The 18,264-nt window shown below is 36.0% G+C and overlaps 1 protein-coding gene across 1 annotated transcript in view; it reads right to left on the minus strand.

Moving 5' to 3' along the window:
• Positions 1–15,799: 15,799 nt before the first annotated feature.
• The window catches only part of LOC306883240 (arf-GAP with Rho-GAP domain, ANK repeat and PH domain-containing protein 3-like), a 34,061-nt gene continuing 31,596 nt past the window's right edge, over positions 15,800–18,264 (minus strand). Inside the window, exon 34 of the mRNA XM_079438364.1 lies at positions 15,800–16,736. Coding sequence (XP_079294490.1) covers positions 16,335–16,736 — 402 coding nt within the window. The 3' untranslated portion in view covers positions 15,800–16,334. The remainder of the gene's footprint in view (positions 16,737–18,264) is intronic.

The raw sequence follows: 18,264 nt of genomic DNA on the forward strand, positions 1-18,264 counted from the left end.
GTATACTAAAGAGTGTTCTGTCAGAGGAATAATGCAGAGAGAGGACGGGACCCGGGGTGTGACGCTCGTGCGACGCCTCAGCTGTCCCGCTTCCACCTCCAGATTGGGAGATCAATAAAGCTGCTGATCAATCGTGCCCTCTCTTTTTCTTATTCAGCACTGAGGATCCCACTCCACTCTTAACGTAGCACTTCTTTTGCAAAATGGGCTTCCTGTCCTCATTATTGTAAAGCCAAAGGAGACTGTGGATCACTCCTCTGGAGGCTCAGACTGGGGCGAGCATCCGTCACTCGCCCTGAGGACCCGACACTCAGGCTTTTGATGGGTTCTTGCCAGTACTCTGTCACGAGAATGATTAACATACTACCAAATACCCTTCACTACCTAACTAGACCTGCCACCTCTCATTCACAGGGTAATGCTCAGGAGTCATCCCTTCTGCTGACACACTGACAAGATGACAGTTTGCTGTGAAGCACCATTAAGTGTGACTCAAAAGTTTTATATAAAGTGCATGACAACAAATTACTGTAAATTGACCTCAACCTGCTTGTAGTTCATCTACAAACACATCAAAAGAGGACACATGCTTCTCTGCACTCTTACAAATAAAGGTTCCAAAAATGAAATGAAAGAACCATTTTGAACTTTCAGGAAGAAGTTCTTAAAAGAACCCTTTCTTAGTGTGAAGAGCATTTTTAAAAGCAAGCTTTTTTCACTTTAAAGAACCTTCTATTGAATTCAAAGGCTATAGGTTCTTCACGGAACCATCAATGCCTATAAAGAACCTTTATTTTTAAGAGTGTAAGGGCCTATTTCTTTCTGATATGAAATGAAAAAAAAATATTGGTGCAACTTGATAAAGTGAGGTTAATTTAGTCATAGATATATTTAACAGTTCATTTAGATATTTCCACCGTGCAATACCATAACACAATTAACTCAATTTAAAAGGTTCTCCCTAAAGAATAGAAATGCCACCTCTAATGCATCAGCTATTAAATACAGTATATCAATTAACAACAATAAATGCCAACATAAAATACATATTAAAAACAAAGACAGTGATGATAATGTGCACATTATACTGACACCAGTAAAATAATATCTGTAAATGTGTCTCTTTGCTCATTAAATTATTATTTTCTTATTTCCCCTGAGGGCTTAATTTCACAGTTATCTACTTATAATCTACTATAATATATTTCACATAGAATGTCATTAATGTAGTTTGGATAGTTTAAATGAATGTTTGATTATGAAGCCGGTGTTTTTTGTTCTGTCACACTTTAGTAATTTATCATTTTGCTTAATCGTTTATTTCAGTTCACCTCCTATCGTACCTCCGATTGAAGTATTTTTATAACATCTAAGAAAATGCTATTTATTATAAAGGCCAAGAAACAGCATAGTCAATATGTGGACATGCAAGAAATATATTATGGAGAAAAGGAGAGTGTCACATTTATGATTGCCTTTTACTCCCGGAAACAATTGTGGACGCCCGTTCCATGTCGAGTTTATCGGGTGAACTTCTGAACCCATTATTTTGAGCACTGTGTAAACACAACCTGCAAACAATTCTGATACCATGGAAACAGCAATATTGGTTATGTAATGTCTAAAAAAACAGCATAATTGTTCTCATTTGGTCTTGAATTAACTGGTAGCAATGAGAGGTATTCAAAACTGGAATACCAGACAAAAATGTGAGGTGAAATTTTTATAAACATTTTTTTAAGGCATTACCTACTATAATTTAGAGTCTATTATATTTCAAAATGTAAGTCAATACAAGCACATTCTGTATACAACAAACTTCTCATCACCAAATACAGTACAACTTTGTCTATTATAGCCTAATAGATGTATTATATTATTAAATTAAATTATATTTATTACACAAGCAAAATTTGTTTATAATAACTATAAATGATAGAAAACAAAAAGTAAAATGATTTTGTATTCAGTAAATCAAACTTCAAAAAGAAAAAGTGAAAAAGCGAAAAAGAAACTAAGCTTTTATATAAAAAAAAAAGATCACAGTGTTATTCATTTTGCATGATGTTTTTACTTTTTTATTGAAACGTTTATTTTTGTGTTATTAATATTTTTGAGACATTAAAAATACTTGCATTAAGAATAGTTAAATATTTTAACATGTATTATGATAGAATGTTGGAATTAAATCTGACTAGTGCTGTGCTAAACATAATATCCACTGAATCAGATGCCAATTTTTCTAATACTTTATAATATTAAAACCCAGAGCTCTACTGCTTGTGATGCAGGCCTATAAAAGACATGGAAACATGGAACATTTTTCCATTATATGTACATTTCAATTGGTTTTACCTGATCATTATCTAAGGTAAGCACACGTATAGTGACTTGCTGCGTTTTCCTTTTTTACTTCATATACAGCACTTGTTTGTCACTGGACATCAAGAACAAATCGATAAAATAAACAATGGAAAGGAGGATGTTTCTAAGTGCAGGCCAGTCTTTGGCGATCCCAGTTCCTCTTGTGAAACCCGACCTGTGTGCATTGGTCCAGAATGCTTGGTTTCATTATGGAAGGCTTCAGTGGTGCCACCTTCTTACCATTCTATTGTGTGTTTAGAGAGGGGAAGGATTATGTGGTCATGTTTAAAAAGCTGGGGAAACAACTCCCCTTTGCAAAATGCTTAAATGGTGGCCATAGAATGGGATCCTGCTTTTTTCTGCATTAGGGAACATTGGGCTTCACCCTTCAGGTTGCTCTAGTCACCTGGTGTCTTTGCCACCCAGCAGGACACGCTTTCATCTTTTGTTGTTGAGCAGGGAATGGGCGGCGTTTTGCCATGCAGCTGGTTGAGACCGCCAGTTCCCAAACCTCCCTTCTACCCCATGCAGTCAAACCAACCTCCAATATTCAGCCATCAGAAAAACTTGTGCTGCGTTAACAAACCTTGTGGAGATCAATGGTAAAACACAAAGGCATCATTCAATATCCAATAGATCATTTTATGATAATATCTCTCTCTCTCTAAATATATATATTATTTAAAAATATTTCCATCATGTACATTTCAAATTATTGGCTATACATTGTGTTTAATAAAATTCTGTGAAGGAAATTACATATTTAACATTTATGAACTAAAATGGCTCATAAAAGCATTTTATGCATCTTAAATACAACTACATAATATCAAAATACTTTTTGCATAATTTGACAAAGTTACAATTTGGAAATGACACAAAAAATATGCTGTAATGATTTTTCTTAATTTAAGCTCTTTAAAGCTCTTGGAGTGGAAAAAAAATGTGGTAACACTTTATTTTATGTATAATGCATTATAAAAGTAGTTTGAATGCATTTATTATGCTTTGTAATGCACCTTATAATGCATAGTACAATCTCATGAATAATTGTAACCACAGTTAATACATTATAACACTTTCAATTCATTGTTACACAATGCATTTTAAATTCGGTTATATTTATTGACGACAACGCACATTATGAATAATTTTAATGCATTATATAGTTTAATAATCCTTTATGATGCATTATACATAAAGGCTTTAAGTAAAGTGTTACCAAGCATATAACAAAACTGTGGTATAGCCAGAAATTTAAAATTCATGTCAAACCAGTTTTTATGATGGATTTTCATAGTTTAAGAAAGTATAATAAAATAAAATAAAAACAACAACAACAAAAAAAACATAAAAGCACCCAAAGTTGAACATAACAATTGTGTCTGAAGTGTGTTAAGACTCATGTGGCATTGACAGTACCATATCTAACTGCAACAAGCTACGGATGCAGAATGTGGGACTCTTTATTGGATAAGTGGAGTTCCTTTGTGCTTTTGAACTGCAGATAGCCCGTTGGGATCTTAATCACTGGCTTTCGGAGGTAACCAGTGTTCAGAGGCGAAGGATAAAGAAGCCACAGCCATTCAAGGAGCTGTTGATCTAGACCTCATTGTTCTCACCACTATGGCTTGGGTAAGCAAGGTAAATAAATGGCAAACAAAAGGCGGTGCTTCACAGCAAAGCGGGCTCTGTGGGGGGTTCACGGGCCGAGGCCTGAGCCTCCATTATGAGTGCCAGTGTCACTCGCACCTATGAGCGCTGCATGTCCCCGCCGTCCCTCGCCAGACATCGACTGACACACGGGCTCCAGCATGGAAAACGGCACAATTAGCACTGTACTCCCCTGATAGCAGCACCTGGAGGAATACAGCTCAAAAAATGCTTATCATGATCCTTAGACCATTTGGTATATACAAAGTAGTTTTTGAATGTCAATGCATTAGACGCAAAATATCAAACTAAGTTTCATCTGCAAAACAGTGACTCAACAAGTGGCTCACCTTTGATCAACTGGACTTAAGCTCATTTTTTATTTTTAAAGGTGCAGTTCATCACAATGATCATGATCCACTAATATTTGAAAACCAAAACGTCTCAATAATTTATATTTATATCTATATTGTGATTAATAATACTCTGTGAAGGAAATGACTGATTAAAATGGCTGATTGCTTTGTTTCAAATGGCTAAAGAAGATAGCTTTTCATTAGTGCCGGGCAACGATTAATCGTGATTAATCGCATCCAAAATAAAAGTTTTTGTGTACATAATATGTGTGTGTGTACTGTGTATATTTGGTATGTATATATAAATACACACACATGCATGTATATATTTAAGAAAAATATGTTATGTTTATATATTAAATATATTTAAATATATATTATACATGTAAATATTTAAAAAATATATACTGTTTGTTTGTGTCTTTATATATACATAATAAATATACACAGCACACATACATAGGCCTATATTATGTACACAAAAACGTTTATTTTGGATGCGATTAATCGTGATTAATTGTTGCCCAGCATTACTTTTTATATACCCTAATTAAATAATATCTAAATACTTTTGCATAATTTGACTAAATTCTAATTTGATAATAACACATAAAAACATTATGAAATATATTTAGCCTCAAGCTCTTCGCTGACACAGTTTTCTTATTGGTAAACAAGAACACCAACATTTGAAAACATAAAAATATTAATATTAACAATGTTCAGTATAACAAAACTGTGGTATATCATTATTTTTTAAAATTGATATAAACAATTCAAAACAATTTTATGATGGATTTTCATAGTTTATGATTGAAAGGGTATATAAAAATATAAATGATATAAAAAGTTTTAATGTGATCCACACTTCTGATTTTTCATCAAAGTAATAACATAATATAACAAAATGTTTCAAATAAATGCTGCTCTTGAGAATTGTTTTATTCATCAAAGAATCGTGAAAAAATCTATTACGGATTTTACAGAAATATTAAGCAGCACAACTATTTCCAACATTGATAATAATCAGAAATGTTTCTTGAGCAGCAAATCATATTAGATTGATTTCTGAAGGATCATGTGAGTAATGATGCTGAAAATACAGCTTTGATTACAGGAATCAATTGCATTTTAATTTACATGAATAAATAATAGATGAATAAAAAAATGCAGCCTTGTTGAGAAGAGATTTTATAGTATATTACAAAATAAAATAAAGAAATCACTGTTTGGTGTCACTGTTCATTAATGTGATGATGCTATACTTACTAGAAGCTAATTATATGGAAGCTATTGTTATTAGACAGGCTACAGGTTCCTATGAATTGCATTCGTTTCAGGGTTTTTATTTCATCAAAACTGCATTCAGCCCTTAGCAAGTTGAGGAACAAGCACAAATGTCATTAGCCTTGCCTTAGGCCGCTTCTATCATATCACTCCTTCTATCATATCACCATTTAAAGAGATTACGATGCTACATGTGGGGGTTGAGCATGCAGCTAGTATATAGTTATGAAGCCTTTATTTGTCAATTACATTATTGAACCAATGTCAGGGGACTAGGCTGTGCCATCTGGTGCTGGTGCCAGAGTGGTGAAAATCACACATATGAGTGCCAGGAAAAAATCATGTGACCACAGACAGGCATATGCACAGGCATGTTTGAAGTGCAGCTAAAGATAGCTAATGATATATGAAGATTTCTGGACATATTAAGCATGATTTAGAATGTAATTATAAACACTGCAAGTTGTAAACATTTTAAGCATTGCAAAGATGATTTGCCAAAGTTTTAACAAAGCTTGAAGGGGGAAAAGAAGCTGATCTTTGAAATCATGAAATAGATGCAATGTCTTTTACACAAATGAAAACCCTCCACAGATGGCAGAGATAAATTTTGCAAAAAAGTCATTCACCTTTATACGAAGCCATCTAATTGAGAACGAACTGATTTAGAAGCGACCGAACTCCTGTTCCTGCATGTGTGGCTGGAAACAAGGAAGTACAGCAGCACCATTGCTGTTTTGACATGAGCTAATAACCACCCACCTAGCAACCACCCGGAACACCCTAGCAACTACATAGCAAACACTATAAACCTCTCCCAAAGACATTCTATTTTTGAGTTTTACATGTTCCTGAAGTGTGAAAAATGTTTCAAAAATGAAAAAATATATGCAGTGTTATATATGATGATATATATGAGATATATGTGACACTGTGTCAGTTTTTCAAAATTGAGATTTATGCATAATCTGAACGCTGAATAAATAAGTTTTCCATTGATGTATGGTTTGTTAGGATCGGACAATATTTGTCCGAGATACAACTATTTGAAAATCTGGAATCTGAGGGTGCAAAAAAATATAAATATTGAGAAAATCGCCTTTAAAGTTGTTCAAATGAAGTTCTTAGCAATGCATATTACTAATCAAAAATTACGTTTTGACATATTTATGGTAAGAAATTTACAAAATATCTTCATGGAACATGATCTTTACTTAATGTCCTAATGATTTTTGGCATAAAATAAAAATTGATAATTTTGACCCATACAACGTATTTTTGGCTATTGCTATAAATATATCCCAGCGATATAAGACTGGTTTTGCGGTCCAGGGTCACATATATATATGAGCCCACCTTTAGTTACTGATTACATGTAATCTGGATTACACGATTAGATAAAAAAAAAAAAAAGTACTCATAATTATATTACATTACATTTTAAAATACTCGTAATCAGACTACAGTTACTTTTTTAATGATTACATACATATTACTCACACAATAGCAATAAATTATTCATAATTTATTTATTGGTTTCATCTTTTAAATTTTCCTTTCTAAAATAGCCTATCGCTTGTATGCATTCAGAATGTCTTCCAGTTTTGTGGATATTCACTAAAAGACCAGTCACTGGTGAGGAGGCTATAGTTACACAAAAGTGTCCGAACCTCTTTCACCTAATACATTTGATTGAAGTACCCCCTGAGATTTTATGGTAATTGGTTAATAATTAACACATTTATATTTTCACAGTTCTCTGACATTGGCTATAATGGTCACATGACATGCAGATGAACAAATATTTAACCTTCTCTTTTTATTTTTATATTAATGTGGTACAAGGTCATCCTAGTTAATTCAATGTGGTAAACAAGTTATCTAAAAGTAATCAAAAAGCAGTTGATTATGATCATGATTATGTTACCTAAAATGTGAAACGCAATCATTTTTGTCTTGTAATTTTGAATCAGTAATGGACTACAATTTGTAAGTAATCTACGCAGCACTGTCGACCTTATACATTCAACTGACTGTAAGTAACTGTGCAACTACATGTCAACTAATTCTCATTAGACTATTAGTAGGCTGTTAGGTTAGGGTTAGCAGAATAAGTAGTTGCAAACTTAAAGTCAGTAGAATGTCTGTTGGGGAGCATCATAGTTTCTTATAGTCAGTAGAATGTCTAAGGTGGACTATCAAATAAAGTGATTTATTAAATTAGGATGCATATGATTTCAGGAACTGCTTTGTGTCCAATATGCTGTGCAACAAGTTTGTTTTACATACAAATTGTCCATCAGTACATAAATCCACAAGCAGAACTCCCGAGTCCTCAGACGTGATTCAAACAGGTCATTTGCAAGAATTGGTGCAAACGTCCTCAATATCTTTTGAATTAGAGTTTAAATAAAACTAAGAAAAGAGAATCATTTGCACACATGAACTGACACAAATGCTCACTGAACCCTCCATAATAAGGGTTTGCACGGGTGACAGTGGCTCCGCTCATCTCACACCCTCATTTTAGCTGAGGAAAAAAAAAAAGAAAGAGCTTTGTTTGATACAACAAAAGTCGTCTCTGGAAATTATGAAAATGCACAAAAAAGGGAGTTCCCTTCTCTTCCAATGCACCATCAATCATGCAACTCTCAGTGTCCATTCCACTGCAATCTATGGGCATTTGGGAGTGGAGATGTCAGTCAAAGTGTCCGTTCTGTTCATCTGTCACTTTAAGAGTAATGGCCCTGTCTGTCTACTTTTGCGTTCTTTTTGACAACTTTTTAATATGTCATCTCTGAAAGAATAAAAAAATGAAAAGCCCACCTTGTAACACGCCATCTGCATTTGCTCCCCTACAATGCAGAATCGGTGCAAGTCCGGGAGGAGGCCGTTCGCCCGAAAGCCCGCCCGCCCGCTCGCTTTTGGCCGACTGTCACACGGCCCATTGAGAGGATTTATGCTTGTGTACTTTATTTTGTTTTGTATAAACAACGGCGCTACGCACTACCTTTATCGGCCGCGGCGTGTTCTGATTATTCCTCCCTAAAGTCCTCCCATCTGTCCCCGATTCTGCAGCCCGAGCCTCTTTCAGAGGCCTGACAGGGAGTAGCGCTGGAAAAAAAGTAAACTGGTAGGGGGCCCTCATTTCACACCAACCCTCGATTGTGCCCTTCCGAAGCAAAGCACTCTTCTATAGCTTTTTGATAGGCTTTCAATCCCAGCCCCACTGACAAGGTTTTCTTTAGGAGGAGTAGGAGTTGTGGCTTTTTTTGGCTCTGGGGTAGGGGGGCTTACCGCAGAGACTTAAGGGAGAGCAGAGGTGATTTCTTCGGGGAGGGGGGCCGCTGGTGGAAAGCAAAAACTGCAGCAGATGGGGCTGATTGTGCTCCCTACGCAAATTAAGGAGAGAGACATCTGCAGCCTCAACATACTGGTGGTCCGAGGCAATTAAGGCAGGGGTACGAGGCAAAGGAGGGGGGAGTGCAGGACAGAGGAAAAGACAGTTCTGCCTGCCGGTGCATAGAGATGAAGTCAGGCTCACATTACAATGAGCCGGACTACAATAGAGGGAGCCGTCCAAGTGGAGATGGGGGGACGAGCGGGGGGTTGAAGATTAATGTACGGAGAAGCCGGCAACAACACTTTGTGCAGCCAAAATAAGAGGTGGGGCCTTCGGGGCTGAATTGAGCCCGAGTTATAAAGTGTGTCCTTTTCTGCTGTCTTCCCCATTCGAGGCCTGAGGTCATTTACAGAGGTGACAGCTTAGACGTGCACTGTTGTGGATTTAATGTGGAGCGTTTTCGCCCATTTTTCTCCCCACCCGTCCCCCTTCAGCTCTGGAGAGGTGACGTGACAAAGCGGGGTCATCCCTGGGATTAGACCCCTTTAACGTTGCCTTTATTTATCAACTGGGTGCTGAGGGGGAAATTCGGGCCTAGGGAAGAATGCCAGCGTGGTGTTTACAGGCTCATCCCTCCAGGGATATACGTGTGCAACAATGCCGTCCGCATGCAGATTTGCATAACTCGGGCGCATCTAAACAGGCTCAAGTTGTTTTAAATAACTGGGGCAACTAACAGGATGCAATTGTTTTGTGGGGGAGGTTCGGTCTTCGGGTAACTAAAGACGAATCGTACTCTCATTAGCGTGCACGCATGCCGTGATCGTGAAAAATGTGCAGGTGCTCTGATTTTTCATAGTCACATACGGATAGTGATCAAATTCACTTGTTTGATTGTTAAGAAACGGTCATGATATGACATCACACTCTAAGGCTTCTTTTTTTTAAAAAACATAACATAATAATAAATCAAAAATATAAAAATCTACGCTCTTTTTTTGCAAAGACTATTTTACAAGAAAATACTATTTCAGTATTTCCACTTCAAAAATGTCATGTTTAATTCAATGTGCTACTTGCTGTTTCTTTGTAATTATTTGTGAAACTTCATAGCAACTTCTGATAAAAAATAAAATAAAATAAAAAGTATTTCAGTTGACCCTACTGTTCTTCTTCTGGTTCTTCCTGCACACCTTGATTGACAGATGTCTCGTCCAGTCAGCGGTGAGTAATCTATTCCCAAACCAATGGCGTTGTCTCAAACTATACCTACCTCTACCGGTTTGTCTGATTTGTCGTTGTGTTTTCTGAATCGTGATTTGTTTTGCACTTCTGGGCCACCGTAGAAAACAGATCAACAGAGCCTTTCGTTTTCGAGTTTCAACATTGTAATGATTTTAAAAAGCACTTATTGATAGGTCAAACAGAGCTTTTCGAAACTCAGAATCAATTAAGCCAAAATGATTCAGTTTCGAAGCACTCCAACAGACCACCAATCATTTGATTCAGGTTGTAACTTCGGAGTGGGTTTGTACGGTGGCCGAGAGAGCTCAACGCGCTGCAACTTCAGAAAACACATGCAAATAGAAAAAACACCAGCAAATCAAGAAAACATATTCTTCAATTTGACAGCAGGTTGTGCAAATGCTCACAACACAACCAAATAAATCTGCAGTGCGTTTCTTTGTTTGGTTGTGTTGTGAGTATTTGCAGCGTGTGCGTTGCAAAATTGATGAATATGTTTTCTTGATTTGCTGGTGTTTTATCTATATGCAGCGCGGTGAGCTCTCTCGGCCACAGTAGGTTTGCAAATCTTTTCAATTACATTGGGATGTCGTGGATCGCGAATCATTTGATTAGAACGGAACTTCAGTACGGGTACACAATTTTTTCAGCGTGCGTTTGTGAATCTTTCGATTCAGATCGGGACTTAGGGGCGCTTTTTTATTATTAAACAGTAGGCCTACAGAACAAACCATTAAGGCAGTACGTATAAAAACAAAAAGAATTCACAAACACAAAACAAAGAATACACTAATATAAATCCCTTAAGAAAATTAACCATGGTTTTATTCAAATAAATGTATATAAACTTTTTTTACTATAGCCTATCGCCATGTTTGTTTTTGTTTTTGTATAACCACAGTTTGACTTCAAATATCATGTTACTGTGGTTCGTGTACCATGGTTAATTTGTGCTTACCATGTTTTTCTTGTTGTTTTGTAGTAATTTTAGTAAGGGATGTGTTGCCAGGTTAACAAAAAAATAGTCAAGTTTACACCTTAAGGACACATAGGATGAATATAGAGATGCAGTTTTTACTGCTTTAGGATTAACAGAACTTCGAATGGTTTCTATATTGTCTATATCAACTTTGAATAAAGAGAGATTTAGAGCCCTTTTTAGAGCATTTTGTTTATGTCTGTGAAATTTAGCTAGCAGGAAACATAATTATATATTAAAGTCGTGACATATTGTCAAGTATGGTGACCCATACTCGAAATTGGTGCTCTGCGTTTAACCCATCCAAGTGCACACACACAGCAGTGAGTAGTGAACAAATGCACACACGCACACACACACGCACACACACACACACACACACACACACACACACACACACCGTGAACACACACCCGGAGCAGTGGGCAGCCATGCTGCGGCGCCCGGGGAGCAATTGGGGGTTCGGTGCCTTGCTCAAGGGCACCTCAGTCGTGGTATTGAGGGTGGAGAGAGCACTGGACATTCACTCCCCCCACCTACAATCCCTGCCGGCCGGGGACTCGAACCCGCAACCTTTCGATTACGAGTCCGACTCTCTAACCATTAGGCCACGACTTCCCCCATGTTAGTTCTATTTTGCTATATTCTCTTTCGAGTAGTCAAACAATCCAAAGAAAACTTCTTTAAAACTGCTGCTGTGTTGTTGGTTTTACATAATCAAAATTGTGTAATGGTTGTCTGCCGCTATGTCCCCACCAATGTCAAAATCATACCTATGCCCTAAGATTTTCTAATACATTGTTAAAATCCAAAGTTGTGTCTGTTAATATTATTTAATGGACCTGGCATAAAATGAACCAACAATTAACAGTTAAGATAAAGTATAAATACTGTAAGAAATGTACAGCTCACTGTTACTAAGTTAATTAATGCATTAAACTGAACTAAGGGGACCTTATTGTAAAGTGTTACCGTAATGAAACATTTTAAAACAGAAGCATTTTCACTAGTGCTCTCAGAGTTATGGACCCCATTGTATTTTGTAGTTATGATCATTGTCGCCCAAAATCAGCCCGACTGTACTCCAGGGTCATATTAAACGAGTGTTAAGGGTTTGGATTGTGACCGTCCGATTCAAATCCTAATTGCCAGGCCAAAGGACAACTATAATGGCGGTTATCCGAGAGGCTCCCTTGTCTTTGAAGAAATGCTACTCAGACAAAAGTCCCAATTACACCCAATTGTCCTGGGGCTCGGAAACAGGGAGCGTGTCCTCGAGACTGAAACGAGATCCCGTTCTGCGGTAAGCCTGCGGTTTCTTCACCTTTTTGTAGCTTCTATCTCTCCATTGGGTCAGACACCCCGAGTGCGAGGCTTACTCCAAAAACAGTGTTAAATGGGTATAGAGTCCTCCTTCAGATTCACACCGAAGGAGTCTGCTTTCAAAGACACACTAGAGGATCCTTTTGAAGAGCGAGCGGCCCGAGGTTACTCATCCATGGACTCAATGAATCCTTTCAGAGTGGGGTACTCATACACAGACAGACTCAACAATAAGTGTTTGCTCACAAGAGAGTACCCAGTGCAAGAAGACCGAACCGTGTCATCACTCGACAACTGTCCATCATCTCAACATTTGCTTTCAAAGAGAAAGAAATACTTGAAAATCTGAGACTAGTCGACCATTTAAACGGTTTGACTTCATTGCATCCAGATATAGAGATATTACCATGATTTCTCGGTCACATGAGCATTAGATTGACAATCTTCCCAACAAATCCTCATATAATCTGCCTTTTTTGTACAGAAGGAAGTACAGAAGTGACACTTTGGAACAAAGGCTCACTAAGGATCTTCTAGACTCCAACATTGTTCTGCTTGCGGCCCGAGCAGCTTGCATACAACTTCATGATTTAGAGCTTTTTTTGTCCTCTTGTACTCGATGAAGGACTAAAACCCCGAGGATATTTTTCCTCCTGCTTTTGGAGGAGCTGATGTTTCTTATAATTGTTCACTGAAGTGAATCAGCCACCACAAAACACTGCAGCACATTGAGACCACTAGCAGAGGGCACAGGGAAGGTGACGAATTGGCAGTGAGAATGAACTTAATCCCCTAAGCTCTTGTTGGGGCTTGTCTTTGCTGTCCCTTCTTCCCTAGAAAAAACCCAGAACGTACAAAGCAACTCAAACAAGAGTTCCCACTCGGAGCCTGCTGAATGCTCACTGAAAAAAAAAAAAAAAGAAGCTCCTGGTACATATCTGTGTGTTCTGCCAACTGTGTGGGGAATGAGCTTGCAGCTGCATTTTTTCTGTCAGATTTGGAAGTGTTGGAAAAAAAAACGGTCAAAACTTAATGCATAATATGTAAATACTTCCACAAACTTAACACAAACCAGCTCCAGGAATAATAATAAAAAAAAAAAAAAAGTTTAATAAATTCAGATTTTCTTCAACAGGTGAAAGAGGTACGTAAGCCTCCAGATGTAACAATAAATGTTGATTATCAACCTCAAAACGTTTACCATTTTTGGGACATGTTTAAATATAGTTAAGAACCCTGATTTGTGCAGCAAAATATACATTTATAACAAAATAATAATAATAATAATTTCAAATATTTAAAAATAAAATAATAAAATAAAATAATGGGTAACAGGATTGCAAATGTACCATAAATTAAGCTCACTCAATAGTGGTTTGCTAGTATGGGACCAAATGTTGGTCAGTAGTTATTGATATAATGCGGGTCACACTTGGTCCAATTCTCACTATTAACTATCTATTCACATTTGCCTCAATAAACCCCTAATTTGCTGCTTATTAATGGTTATTATGGTAGTTGTTAAATTCAGGATTAAGGGATCTACAATATGGTCATGCAGAATAAGGCATTATTATGCAAGTGCTTTATAAGTAGCCTACTAACAAACAGGCAATATGCTGTAATATGCATGCTAGTTAATAGGGAAAATTGGTCCTTAAAATAAAATGTTGCCAAAATGAGTTACTGCAACAATTTAGTAAAACATAACTAATAATTCTTGTACCAAATATATGGGATTTGTGCTTCTAATGCTTAAAAAAAAAATCAGCGGTCATGGAAAGTGTGTGATATTGCCAAATCTTAGTCAAGCGTTTGATTTATAGAGGAACATTCAAATATCACAAAGATTGTATTTTCCATGAAATTGGTGACATTTAATTGTTAGTATTCTCATAAAAGAGTTCAGTGTCTCACAACTTCATGAAAACCCAGCTTCAGCTTTTAGTTATTCGGGAAAATGGTCCTCAAAACCTTTTTTATAAGTCTCAGCCATTTCCCAAATACATAATCAAACCCATATCATCAGACATCATGATGACAATAATACCTTTTTTTTTCATTTACCTAAAAGGAACAAATAATTGCTACAAATATAACCGATATTTGACTGATTTGGACATAAAGAGCGAGATTATACTGAAGGAAATGAGAGGCATCTCCATGACAAGGTTACTTCAGAGGTGTCCAGTTAAAAGCATGGATAATAAGATTACTTTTAAAGTCAAATCTCCCCAGAAGACTCTTGTGATTGACTGATCCTCAGCCAGGCCTACATGCTTGCTCTCATAACCAAACATAATCCTGTTTTACTCCAACCGTTTCTTAACCACACCTGAAGACTCAAGTCAACACCCAAACCTATTAATATAGTAATTTACCCTAAATATATATTATGATACCTAATTTGACCACTAACAATCTTGATAAAGATGCCTCTGCATTCATTTTTACACACAGGGATTCTGTATAAACAGGTGAAAATCTCATTTAGCTAAAAACACAATTAAATTAAAACACTTAGGCCCGGTTTCACAGACAGGGCTTAGACTAAACCAGGATTAGGCCCTTGTTCAATTAGGAAATGTAAGTAAGTTTTTATTTACATGCCTTAGAAAAAAACATTATGGTGTGCATCTTCAGACAAAACAAAGGCACTGATTTATTTTAAGATCAGTCAGTGTTTCAAAGTTTCTTTCAGTTAAAACAGCTCAGATTTACACTTTAGTCTGGGACTAGGCTTAAGCCTTGTCTGTGAAACCAGGGGCAAAGCACACACGAGCGAAATTAATCAAAATGCAAGACTTTTTATGCTATCTGTATTTTAAGTATCTGTTAGTGATGGAAAACATGCCATAACACTACCAAAACCCATTTTAGCATTGAATAAAATAGACAGTTTTATAAGGCAGCAGTAAAGAATTCAGTACAGTTGCTTTATGTTTCATATCTGGATGATCGATTTTAAAAAAGAGGCCCAAATTATACTTTATCCAATGCATAATTTTTTTTTTACTAAAACACAAAGAACCAAAGAATAAAAAACCAAGGTAAGAACAGATTTATTTTATAGAACTGTACATGCCTTTAATAAATGCCTGTGTTGAGGAGTGAAACTGCTTTAGATTGTCAGGACATCATGTGCTGTATCTATACTGCCCTCTACTGTTACAGTACAAACTCAACAAACTACCTTCATCCATCTGATAATGTCACCAAACACTGAGAAATATGAGAATGATTCAAATAGTCTATATAAATAATTTAATAAATATAATACACTGTATACATAAAAAAGATCAAAAAAGTCAAATGCATCCATACAGTAGTCATTTAATCAGTCTGCAGTCCAGGAATATCAATGTAAATGTTTTCACCGATTATGTATCATAGACTGTGCATGCTTTGCTTTCCATGCATTTCTTACTGTTATACTAAGCATGTAATGTTACTGAGCCAAGAAATGTTTTTTAAAAACAGTTACGAAAAGGAACTCAAATGTATATAAAAATACAATAACGATAAAAAAGTGAATTTTTCAGTTTTAGTGTAACAAGTCAACAAATGCACATGCCAAAACAGATTTACCCAATTTATACAAAACAATTATAGCACAGATTCACATATTTTAATTTCAATGACTGCTTTGGCACAAAACTTCACGTTAATAAACTGATCGATTTAATACTGGATTCTTACTAGCCAATTTCATACAGACACATTTAATAACAGCAATTTCAAGTTCCGAAGTAAATTGCTCTTGAGGTTGATCTAGTCTCTAAGCTCAGGTGAGGTGCTCATGCTGCTCTTCAGACTCTGGTTTCTTGCAGAACATGGTGGAGAGTTCCTGTAACAGCAGTTCCTGTTGGGGGCTACATGATCTGTGGGACCTGTGCCTACCTGGGACGTGCAGGGAGTCCTCCTGGCCTAGAGTGTCTATTGATTCTCCAGAGGATAAGAGAGAGTGCACTGGGTTTGACCCAACCATGCGATCCAGGGAGGCGGCCTTCCTCTGTCCGAGGCTGACGGGCCGTGCTGGCACCTCCTGTGTCTCTGCGTGAGCACTGGACAGGAAGCTAGTTTCCAAAGATTTGAGCACCTGCAAACCGAAGTCGCCCACCTCCTCATACAAAGGCTCGGGGCTTTCAATGTGCTCCTCAAAAGAGTCCTGCTGCACCTTCATGGGCTGAGCAGAAAAACAAAACAGACAATAGCAAGACATACCAGGAGGTCAAAAAGATATCTGTAGTGGATTTCAGATTACAACACTTCATTACACTGGCCTAGGTCTACAAACCAATAAGCCATCCATTACAGTGACCTCACCACAGTTATGAAAGAGTTATGAAAACACTACAAAAAGACTGAATATCAATCAAAACAACATTAATATAAGAAACCCAATATTCAATAAATAAATCTAGTGATAATAATCATATTAACCTTGTCACAAATAATATAATTTTAACCTTGATAATAATAATAATAACAATAATAATAGTAATAAATTAATTAAGTTATAGCCAATTAATAGTTTGTTATATTGTTAATGTATTATTATTATCATCATTATTATATACTATAACTATATTGTGTTATAATAATAATAATAGTTTTAGTAAACAATAATAATTATTATTATTATTATTATTATTATTGTTGTTTTATGACATTACATTTTTATGCAACTATATATAACAGGAATAATATAGTGAATATACTATTATATAAATCTTATAATATTACACATAAAGTTTGCCATAAGTTAACTATATTAAGTTTCTACAATATATAAATATATTGTAGAAACTTAATTTCCTGTAAAGCTGCTTTGCAACGATTTGTATCGTAAAAAAACGCTAAACAAATAAACTTGAATTGATTATGATGATGATTATTATTATTATATTTTTGTTGTTGTATGACATATGTTATTATTAACTATATAGTGAATACACTATTACATAAACCTTATATTACACAGCAATATACTATTATAAGAACCTTATAATAATTAATAATAATAATATTTTTTTATATACTACTATTACTATGTTGTGTGTTTATTATTATTTATTGTTGTTGTTGTTGTAGTATGGCATTAAATTTTTAATAACTACAAAAAAATTTGCTATAATAAAATAGTGAATAATAATGTGATTTCTTTTCATTTTAAATTACATACATATAAATAATAACAATAAATGTCATAAATATTGATTGTATAGCTCAACCAATCAAATCAGTCCAACCTATAATGCCATGTGTTTATAAAATACCAGTAATCTTATGAGCTTATGAGCTGGTGTACTTGCGTACACAAATGTGTGTGTCCAAAGCAAATCAGTCTCCTGAACTAAGATCATAAAAGCTACATCTCATCCATACGGGTGTTAGGTTTCGAACACAGTGACTATTATCTCATGAAAATACCTAATCTACTAGATACCTGATTAGATGATCTACCGTTATGCTAACAATAGAAGTATTTGTGGTTAGCGGGACATACACAGAAAGGGATTCGCTCCTCAACAATGTTCAAAACAAATTACTTCCTTTTCTGAGTTGAAACTTTTGTCTCAGTATCAGAGCGACAACATCAAGATAATTGTCGAATACATTGAGGACAAAAGCAAGACAATTTGCTTGCGAAAGCTTTTGGGCCGGGACACACCAGAAGCTGCGGCATTTTCCCAAAACACAAGAGGTGAAGC

Source organism: Barbus barbus (assembly GCF_936440315.1).
Source record: "Barbus barbus genome assembly, chromosome: 17".
NCBI classification, from domain to species: Eukaryota; Metazoa; Chordata; class Actinopteri; order Cypriniformes; family Cyprinidae; genus Barbus; species Barbus barbus.